Source organism: Fringilla coelebs (assembly GCF_963513975.1).
Source record: "Fringilla coelebs genome assembly, chromosome: Z".
NCBI classification, from domain to species: domain Eukaryota; kingdom Metazoa; phylum Chordata; class Aves; order Passeriformes; family Fringillidae; genus Fringilla; species Fringilla coelebs.
In genome coordinates, this window is record NC_140031.1 from 50,029,133 (window position 1) to 50,040,449 (window position 11,317).

Consider the following 11,317-nt stretch of genomic DNA (forward strand, 5'->3'; position numbering starts at 1 on the left):
CATATAAAGAAAACTTTTCAACTGGGTTCAACACAGAGCACCGATAACTAGGAATTAGCCAGTATTGTAAGTGAAATAGAAGCTGTTTCAACATAAAATAGATTTATAGCACAAATCTCATTAAATTATACTAAGAAAAACAAAGAGGTGTATTTGTCCTTTTTCAGCTGATGACAAATGGAAAAAAGAAGTTATGTGGCTAAAGTAAAGAAAGATTAAAAAAAACCCCAACAAGCTAGCAAATTCACATTTAAGTTGTCTCCTGTGGTACAGAAACTGTTATGGAAACAATTCCATCTATAGTTATATAAAAAGTTACAGTTAAAATCAAGACTTCCAATCCAAAATTTTGAAAAACAAACAAAATTATTAATATTTTTCTAAAGTAATGTCAGAAATCAAAGAACAAAGAGAAGGAGCATTATCATAAATATGCAAAACAAGGATGATACTTTCTGCCTTTATGTTCTAATAAATTCTACCATGCGCAAATATAATCTTGATCTGTTTTTTATTATAGGTATAGTATGTTTTAGACTTAATAATCCAAAATTCAGAAAATCCTGCCAAATGAGCAGAAGATAAGAATAATTCCTCTATATCCAATCTAAAATACTACCATGATCTGAACCATAACCACAAAATTCTCTACCACACACCTTGACAGTTGACAAGACATTGTACTTGACTGTCAAGAGAAAAGAATCTTTTTCTTTCTGCTTCATCACTGGTCAGCACTTTTATACAATGACTGAGATTGGAAGGGACCTCTTGAGACCATTTAAATCTAATCTCCTGTTCAAGCAGGTGTCACAACAAGGGAGCTGGAACCATAAGATCCCGTCCAACCCAGAACATTCTATGATTCTATGACCTACAGCAAGCTGTTGAATATAATGCCCAGTTAGTTTTGACTATCTCTACATGTAACCTACACCAGTTTTTAACCATCATAACGGTAAAAAAGTTGTCTTCCATGTTCAGATGGAGTTTCCTATTTTCTCAGCTCTGCTCACAGCCTCTAGTCCTGGCAGTGAGCACTACTGAGAAAGGTTCACCTCTTTATTCTTTGTTCCTTCCCATCAGCTATTAATGGAGATTCAGGAGATTTCCACTGAGCCTCCTCTTCCCCAGGCTGAACAGCCACAGCTTTCACACCTCTCCAGGTGTTTGAAGGATCACATCCCTTGACCTATTGGCAAGTCCCTGCCTAATCCAGCCCAGGACACCAGTAGTCTTCTCTGCCACAAGAGCATTCTGCTGTCTCATGGACAGCTTGTTATCCACCAGGATCCCCAGGTTTTTCTTTGCAGAGCTGTTTTCCACCATGTTGTTCCCTCCTGTGTGATAGGATAATTTCCCTGTACAGGCAGGACTTTATATTCCCCATTGCTGAACTTCAAGAGATTCCTTTCAATGCAATCTTCAGCCTGTCCAGGTCATTCCAAATGGCAATATTTAGTGTATCAGCCGTTCCTCCCAGTTTGGCATTGCCTGTGCTGACAGTGCACTTACATCCACTGTGCAGAGCACTCACTTCAGGGGTAGTGGCCCCTCTGTTTCCAACCCTCAGGCTCACCCCTGGTTCTTGGCTGGCTAGGCTTTCACCACTGATCACAACCCTCTGTGCCCACTTATTCAGTCACTCACTGTCCAATCTAACATGTATTCTGTCAGCTTATTTAGTTATTTATATTCTCCTGCAGATGCAAATTTAAACATCTGCTCACCTACAAGTAAAAACAGGGGTTACACTTTATCCCAGTGACAGAATATCCTACCCAGGGGAGAGAAGTTCTTTTCAATTAAAAAAAAACCACAAAACAGAGAAAGGCAAACATGGTATTTCAAAAACCAAAACAGATGTAACTGGTGTTGACTGCAGTCATAAAACTGGAAACAACTCGAACTATGGCCTTCGTTTGGCTCACAGCTTCATTTTCAGACCATTAGATACACATGGACTGTGAACAGCTGCAGAAAGCCATCAAGAACCTTCATATGAATTAAACTACATGAAAGTGAAGTGTATTCTATTCATATTTGCTAAGGTCTTGCATGCATGATCTTTTTTCAGGTAAAAAGCATCATCAAGCCTTTTGAGGACCCCAAGGAAAAATAAATTTGCATAGTAAAGCTCTGACACTATCTTTCATTCTGCATGGGGAAGGTGCTTTTTGTCCTGCTGCTGCTATCATTGGAGCAAGTATCTAATGCCAGAGAGGAACTGCTTTCACCTGAAATTGCACATGCAGGACTGATGCCCAAGGAGGCATTTAAATGAAAGAAAAACCAGTTACTTCGGCAACTCTTATATCAGTTTACAGCATACATATATTCTTTACAAACATCCTGAAGAAAAGACTACATCCATTTATTAATTGTCCACATGCACAGCAGCAATAGCAATAATTAAAACTCATAGGACCTTCTTAGATTTCTGTCAGTTGTGAGAGCTATTCATTGTACCGTATGGAAACCCACAATACAACTGTGAAGAAAGGAAAGTCCCCCAAGAAAAGAGAAATTAATTCATTTAATAAAAGTCACATATTTTAAATGCAACACTAAACCAACTCATATATGAAAGAAAAGCTTTTGCAGCATATAAATGGCTATAAGCTTCTAATGGCTCCTCCTAATCTCACACTTAAAAGTGTATTTCTATCTGCTTATACTGCTTTTAAAACCTTTGCATAATTACTGCTAATTGACTTAATGCTGGAGTCTTGAGTGTGAGCAAAGAGGTTAATACAGAACCATTTTACTTCTAAAACCCAGGGAAAAAAGATACTACTACTACAGTAGTTCTCACAAGTCAAATGACTGCCTGTCATAAAGCACATGCCTAGGGAGAGACTGGTTTTCAGGGTTAAGGACATGATAGGGAGCTTCTGTTCAGAGTTCACTGTTACTAGCAGAGCTAAAATTTAAGAACATTACCCAAATGAAGTCTCTTTATCTATACACTAAATTTTAGTTAAATTCATGAAAATCTGTCAAGGTGCAGATATCATAGCAGTAGTCAGCCCTAAGAAATCTTCATTTAAAGTCTTCGGGAACATATTTTTCTTTGGGTAAAAATTTTCAATTAAATACAAGGTTTACCACAAACAAATTCTTCAAAAAATTCCAGGTTATAAATAAAGCCTGAATTCCATAAACTGTTCTGTTTTCAAAGTAAGATCTGTAAATATTTGTCATTAACCAAATATATTAACATGTTTAAATGAAAAGCATTTCAAATAAAAATTTCAAATCCTTATTTGTGACCACACTGTAAAACATCTGAAGAAACCAGACTGAATGACTCATGCTGGATGTGCAACACTGACTTTTCTGTCAAACCCCTCAAAACTTAACAAGAAAACAAGGGCATGTATGAATACAAAAGCTACCATGCTAGCAACCAACATTAAGCATTCAGTACTTGATGCAGCTGAAAGCCAGAGTCACATCCAATCAGCCTGCATGTGGTCTCTTGACTTCTTGATCCCATGCATTTTGCAGGTACCAAACTGCTCCCCAGTACTTGCAGCTGCAGCAGTTAAACTGCACAGTACAACAGGCTAGTGTCTTGTTGGATGCTGGCACTCCTTTCCCTTTCACTTGATCACAGATAAGTCTCCTCTTTAGCAGCAGAACTCAAGCACCAAGCAGACACCAGAGAGGAGCTTAAAGTCTTTGTTAAAGTTGGAGGAAAAAAACCCAAAACCAAAAACAAGCACAATCAGAGAGCCACCTAAATAGCACTCTACAGGGTTGTAACTAATTTGTGCATGACTAAAAGGAAAGGATGCTTCACAAGCTAAGGACTTCTCATTCAGCAAAGCATGTATGGCTCCTGGCAACTCCTGGGAATGCAACATAAACTCAAATCAGTCCAATCTGGCCTACAAGTAAGGACAGATGCTACAGCAGCTAGCAAGACCTGTCAAAGACATGAACTGCCCTCAAAATATACACAATCAAAATAACAATGGAGAGCTGATGTACTCTCTGAAAGAATTTAGGTTTCTTCAGGTAAAACTAAGATTTAAAGCGGTGTAAAAGGAAGGAGCTTAGGAGCAGAGAGAAAGGGACAGGATTCTATGCACAGAGGAAGGTAACACTGAGGAAGATTGAGCCCAGAACTGTTCAGAGTTAATACCCAAGTAACTTGGAGAGGTAGGTGGTGGTGAGTTTCCCTTCCCACATTAATACATTTGGACAGAGCTAAAGAAGAAGAAACATAGGATCGTTAACATTTCTGAGATCACTGAGTCCAGTGTTAACTCAGCATTACCTCAAAGAAAAATCAGCTTCAAAGCACAAGCATTACAAGCTGACTTCCAAAACTGATTGACACTTGATAAGAATGGAAATTCCTCATACAACCAAGGAAGGACTGAAACCAGACTTCTCAGAAGATGTACTGCTCAAGGCTAGGCCTTCCGTGCAAAAATGTCCTTCAAAATGTATGACTTAATTTTGCCTTGCAGAACCCTCCCTCTCAGGTATATTATTTGTCTAGTATCATCCCACACTGTTAATACAGCTGTAAAACAGCATGGGTGGCAAACCCCAAATATGGCTCTCCATTTTATTTACTAAAAGGTCTTATCATAGCCACCCCTCTTCATGACTGTTTTTTCACAGATGATGCTACGAAAGGTCCACTACATCTGTAACCAATGTGTTTCCCATCCTTTCTCCCCTCCAAGGTAAAACACAAGTGGCTAAAACACCACAGTCCATCCCAAGTTCCTTTCTCACAACACTGCAGCCCTGTATTTTCTGCAAGCATCAGCAGCACCAGAATCTTGCCATCATAGTTCTTTTCTCCATTGCCAAGGCCTTGGACCGAAGTCACAGCCATGACAGCCTGATCCTTCACAAAAACCCAAACACAGATAGTGAGAAACCATCACTGGGAGTTCTAAGGCTTTACATAAGGAGTTTTAAGAGGAGGACAGTCACACCTGACAAATGGATATGTTTTAGTTCTGAAAGAGTTTTCTAGTCTTGCTTATGAATACCATAATTCTAAGTCACGACTGTGTAACAATTCTCATTGCTGAGACATTTAGGAAGCTTGCTTTTACAATTCGTGTAATACTGCATCTCCATAACTCCCTAGAGGAAACATTCAAGTTAGTAGGGGGTAGACATAATAGATATTTAGCCCAGCATAAATATGCTCACAGAAACTAACAATCTGTCCTTGAAAGACTGTAGATAGTTTAAGGCATTATTTCCTTAGCCTCAAGAAGAATTTAATGTTTATTTATTTTTATTTTTCCACATAGAATAGAATATTTCAGTTGGAAGGGACCTACAACAATCATCTAGTTCAACTGCCTGACCACTTGCACACCAAAAATCAAAGCACAGTATTAAGTGCATTGTCCAAAATGCCTCTTGACCTTGGGGCATCAAACACATCTCTAGGAGTCTGTTCCAGCAGATATGCTTCCCAGTATCAAGACTAATCTGGCTATCAAAAATCAAACCTCTGTAGAATACACATACAAATAATAAAATAAAACCAAACAGTTTCATAGAAACACATAATCACAGAATAATTGTGGCTGTAAGAGAGGTGAGGAAGACACCTATGTTAACTCCTGCTCAAAAGTAGGGTCAGCTATGAACTCATGGCAGGCTGCTCAGAGCTTTTATCAATTTCACATCAAAACCTTTCCTGCTTCATAATATCCCACGGCAATCTCCTGCAGCACGTGACCATCCTAAAGATAATTTGAAATAAAAGAAGGGATCAAGAAGAATTTGTGTTTTCTATTTAAGTAAAACTAGGAAAGGAAAATAAGGCTTATACAAAGGAGAATGTTAAAGAGCGAAAGAGCAACAACATACTATAGAACACAGCCAGTATTAACACAGGAGTACTGTGCAAGCCTTAGGCAGTTTGAGACTGACAACATGTACCTTTATCTTGATGAAAACACGGTGATTCCAGATTGGGAGTATCTAAGAGTGGGCTCCTCTCTATATCCACAAAACTCCTAAAAAAATTGCCCATGTTAACCAACGCACACTGAGAAATAACAATGGATGTCAGGGGTGCTGGGTGACGGCTAGCTGAACACGAGCCAGCAGCGTGCCCAGGTGTCCGAGAAGGCCGGTGCCATCCTGGCCTAGTCCGGAGCAGCGTGCCCAGCAGACGAGGGCAGTGCCCGCCCCGGGGCCGGGCGCTGGGGAGGCCTCACCTCAAGGCTGTGCTCAGTTCTGGGGCCCTCGCTTTGAAGGGACCCTGAGGGCCCGGAGCCTGTCCGGCGAAGGGCAGGGAGGCTCCTGAAAGGACTGAAGAACACCTCTCAGGAGGGACAGCTGAGGGAGCTGGGCTGTTCAGTCTCAAGGAGAGGAGGCTCTGGGGGGACCTCTCTGCTTTTTGCGGCTCCCTGTACGAGGCCGAGGTGAGTCGGGGCCTGAATCCGCTCCAGGGCCTGCAGTGAGAGGGCAAGAGGGAACGGCCTCAGGCTGAGACGAGGGAGAGTCAGATCAGAGACTAGAAAAAGCTTTTTTGCTGTTAGGGTAGTCACGCTTTGGAATAGGATGCACCAGGGAGGTGGTGGAGTCACCATCCCTGGAGGTGTTCAAGAGGCATCTGGGTCTGGCATTGGCTGACGTAGTTTAGGGATTTGGGGCAGTGCTGGGTTGGTGGTTGGACTTGACGATCTCAAATCTCTCTTCCAACCTCGGTGAATCTATGATTCTATGATTCTATCCATAGTTCACACATCTAATCCTTGGTACTCCTCACTGATACCCACGTGGATCCCAAAAGAGTGCTGAAGAAAAATTAAACAACTGCCTTGGCCTGAAAAAAGTCTTCAGAAGTGACAGTAAGGCAAAATATTCCGAGCAAATAAACAAAAAAAACCAGAATTTACCAACCAAATGAAAACCTCCTTAAACTCACACACAAACAAAAGCAACTCCACAACTCCTTTTCAAATCCTGTCTCTGAGACATTAAGAGCTACAGAGCTTCAGATTTCACTTACATGTGGAAACAGCTTACACACCCTGCACATCACTCTAATTCTTTCACAGCAATGCAATGTCAACTGTATATGAAACTAGCACTGGATCCTGCTGTAAGGTGTTAAATTAGCTCTCAAATCCATTGTCAAAAACTAGAACACTACAACTAAACTAGGATTTAAAGCCATCTCCATTTCAGTTTAAGCTGCACTACCTCAGAGAACTAAATTACTTATTCCAACCTAGCATGTTCTTATACATAAAAAATCATAAAATGTGTGCTTTAAATAACATGAACAATTCTTCCAGACATGATCCACTCTCGCCCTAACAGGGGACTTTATCCATGCAGGAATGAATATGGCCTTGCATGGTCTTTGACTTCTCTTTAAATAATTATGATTCTGCAATTTGAAAAGAAAGACTCGTCATTATTTTTTTGAAAGAAGAAAGGGGTGATTATTTTTTTACCAACAACTAGTAAATTAGGCTCTTTTTAAAAATTATTTCCTTACGAAGTCTAATCCATACTTACCAAAAGCCGCATTGGTCTCTTCCATGTTGTTAACCCTAAGATTCCACATAAGATTGCCTACAACATAAAAAAACATAGTGTCATCAAGAAGCAAAGAACTATTCACAAAATGCTATTCACACTGTTTTTATTACTATACTTTGGAACACTACAGCAATGTGAAGGTGCACTTTAAAGCAGGGAATACCTATGCTGATGAAATTCTGCGCTCCTAAGACCATCCTGTGAAAAAACAACCAAATTAAATCTGCTAGTTTCTTATTTTTCCTCCCAGAAAACATGCATGGGGACAAGTAGTATGTCAGCAATTCCAACCTTCTCGTTTGCCTTAAATAACTGCTTTCAGCCAATTAAGTATTTGTTCTCTGCAACATGGCTAGGCAAATCTAAAAATTGCCCATTACCTCCCCTCTCTCCATCACCATCTCAGCACTTCATTAAGTGCCTACTTCCTTCTTCCCTTTTGCTGACTTCTGACCATTCTAGCGAGCTGAAACCCAGAGCATGAACCCTACCAAAATCAATAAAGAGCACCAGCACTACCTCCCTGAAAAGTTTTACTATTTAATCAGATGAATGCCAGTATCAGCGTGAGGACAGAAGTTAAAATAAAAGCACATTCTTCTGCAACAGCAGTTTTTAGACCAAACTTGCTAAATCACAGAACTGAACCTTATGATTCTTTTTTACCTTACAGGACCAAGCAATTAAGAAATTATAAAGAACTGCTGTAGAACTGAAACAAACAGCATACCCGAATACCCTCTCACAGAAGAATAGGAACCCTATAAAGAAAGGCAAATAAGTTTCTCAGCACATCCCATAAGTCAGCAGCTATACTTTTAACTCTATGGACGTTGTGACTAAGCCAGCCAAGCTCCTTCCCCAAAAAGAAACAGGAAGACTGGAACAAGCAGGTAGTCATCTACTAATATTTTTAATAAATCCCTTCTGTAACTTCATTCACTTGACAAGATCAATCTAATCTAGCGTAACACACATATATGACTTGGCCAAAACACCTACTGATATCATCACTGGTGTTGCAAAACCACATACGTAACTGCAGTTTCATAACAAAGTATTTTTTGAATTCTCTGACTGCAAAATGGACACGATTTTATAACAAAGCACATCCATACTGATGTAATTTTTTTCCTTAATGACAGCACATTTATTTCATTACATCTGTTAAAGATAAGAAAAGAAAGTCCTTCTCAAAATTTTCCTGACATGCCCCTCACAAGTCAGCCTGTAGCATCCATAATGAAAAGAAAACCAAACCAAAAAGCAGCCAAGCAGACACATCAGTCAGCTTTTAATGGCATCTGCTTTTCCAGGTTGCTTCTGGGCTAAAATTTTCACGTAGTTTTTTTCCTCCAAACAGTATTTCAGTAACTCTTTTGAGTGCACTATTGTTTCAGAAATATAATTTTAAAAACCCCAAACAAAATCAACACCCTTCTTGACTGTTAAAAATACTGAATACCTCTATCTTACATGTGCAATTTTAAAGTATTTTAAAAGCACAAGCATGGTTCTGTGGGCAGAATTCAAAGAAAGTCCATTGGTTACATAAACTTCTTTTAACCTAGAGTTAGAACCCAAAAAACAAAAACAAAACAAAAACAAACAAAACAAAAACAAAAACATCCAAAACAAAAAGGATGAAAGATCACAAGAGAGATACCAAACACAGACATTTGGATGGTCTGGATTTCCCTCACCACCCAAGGACTGTGTACATTCTGGGATGAACACTGCATTACACAGATAAACAGGAACTACTGCACTGAGTGCATTTTTACAGGTGGTGAACAGCATGGCAATTTAATTGAAATGTTTAAAGCGAGGGATAAGCTGATACTGTTCACACAGGCCTCAGGAGCTGAGTGTCCATCCCAGCACATGACTTTCTGATTGCGGCAGGGCCCAAACACTGGGACTAATCAATGTGATTCTGCTATACTTACTAACTTCTGCTTACGGTTGCCTAGCTTCTGCAATATAAATTCTCGTATACATTCCATATTTATAAAGCTGTGGTTTAAAGCAGGGCCCAACAGGAGATGGAATAACTTCTTTCAGTACTCCTTCCAAAACTGTGCTAAGTCCATCTATTTTTCCCCAGGCACACTGCTGATTTATCTGTACATTATGCCTACGATCAAAGGCACAAAGCACAAACATGCAACATCTACACACACAACAATTTTTGAAAATCCTGTGTCTGATAGAGCAAAATAACCGAGTACTTTTTTTTCCCCAAAAAAATGCACGTCAGGAAATAAATCCCCTATTTGCTTGTCTCGACGTTTTTAACTCCGTTGGGGTCCTGCAGACAACCTACAAGGCTGGCACCAAAAAGCCGTTACCCTGTCACTCCGAGGCTGTTTCCAGGGGGTTGTGGAGGAGCGGGATCATGCATCCCTCGGGACAGCCAGCCCCGCAGGTGCCGAGCACGCACGGCCGGACCCCAGCATGGCGTGTCCCGGCCCGCGCCGCCACTTACCGAGGAGCCGGCCCAGAGGGGACACGCGTTCTTCACCTGCGGGGCGCTGCTCAGCGACAGCGCCCCGAAGCACAGAGCCACCAGGGCGCAGCCCAGGCCAGTCTGCAGCAGCCCCAGCCCGAGCAGCGAGCGGAACAGCAGCAGGGGGCACGGGCGGCGGCGCCGCGGCGCTCCTGGGCGGAGGGGCCCTGTCTGGGGCAGGGGAACGAGTCCCGGGAGAAGGCAGCAGGAACCCGGCAGCACCATCGGCGGCGACACGGGGGTGCTGGCGGCGGCTCTCGGCGGGTGACCGCTGCGGACGGCGGGCCGGGTCGGGCGGGGCCGCCCCACCGCCGCCCCCGTGCCAGCCCCCTCGGGCGCCGACTTCCTGCGGCGCTGCCGCCGCCTCGCCTCCCGTGCGGGCTCCGCTCCGCTTCCCTGCGGGGAACACTTGCCCTGGTAGCGCCCTTAGCGCCAGGCGGGGCCAGGGCCACCCTAGCAGCCAGCGCCGAGCCCAGCTCAAGGTGCTTCGCCGGAGGTCGGACGCCGTTCCCGATTCTCCCGGACTCAGCCATCCTTCCCGTCCCGGGTGTTCCCGCTGATGCTGCTGCAGCCTTTTTGCAACAGCTTTGGTGGGGTTTACTCTTCGTCTTGTTCCTGTGCTCCCTCCCTCGCCCTTCTCCTTTGCCCTTTTATCCCTGGTCACTGTTGCTACCGAGCACTATGCGTAAAGTTTTAAAATAACTCTTTACTGGAAGGAGGGTGCGGGACGCCATTGGATTGCATTTCTCGTCGTTGGCGCCCAGCCCGACGAGAGGACGAGGTTTGGCCGACAGCGCGACGTGTGTCTTGTATTTGCATGAGCGTGCCGGGGTGCTTGCCGATGCCATGTTGTCTGAGACCGGGGCAGAGGAATCTTTACCCGGCGGTTTTCATTCCTTTCCTCTCTCCCTCCTCCCTACCCACCTCCCCAGTACTCTTTCTCCGTGTGTTCCCTGGAAAATCTTGCCGTTACCGTACGCTGTCCTTCTCCACTTGATGCATTCCAAGGAAGGAGGCTCTGGAATCTGTTTCAACTGTGTGTTTTGCTCTCCAGCTCAGCCAAAGCAATTTTACACCTGTTTCGCTTGTCTGAACATGGCTTTAAGAAATATGAAAAATACAGCTTTTGGTACTTTAGGAAAATAAGACGTTGAAAAGGATCATTGGCTTAGATAACAGCCATTGCTCCTTTTCAGAGAAAGGTGCAGAAGTGAGTTTTGCAGCTGCACTCTTATTGCATCTCTTGGTTTGTTTGTTTGTTCA

The 11,317-nt window shown here is 42.6% G+C and overlaps 1 protein-coding gene across 2 annotated transcripts in view; it reads right to left on the reverse strand.

Moving 5' to 3' along the window:
- The window catches only part of ENTREP1 (endosomal transmembrane epsin interactor 1), a 28,027-nt gene extending 17,716 nt beyond the window's left edge, over window positions 1-10,311 (reverse strand). Inside the window, exons 1-2 of one of the 2 annotated variants that reach the window (XM_084225128.1) lie at window positions 10,034-10,311; window positions 7,522-7,578 (exon numbers count right to left, since the gene is read on the reverse strand). In XM_084225128.1, coding sequence (XP_084081254.1) covers window positions 7,522-7,578; window positions 10,034-10,279 — 303 coding nt within the window. In that variant the 5' untranslated portion in view covers window positions 10,280-10,311. Of the gene's footprint in view, window positions 1-7,521; window positions 7,579-9,896; window positions 9,909-10,033 lie in introns of those variants that run through there. The other variant, XM_084225129.1, reaches the window with a different exon arrangement.
- Between the last annotated feature and the right edge of the window lie 1,006 nt (window positions 10,312-11,317).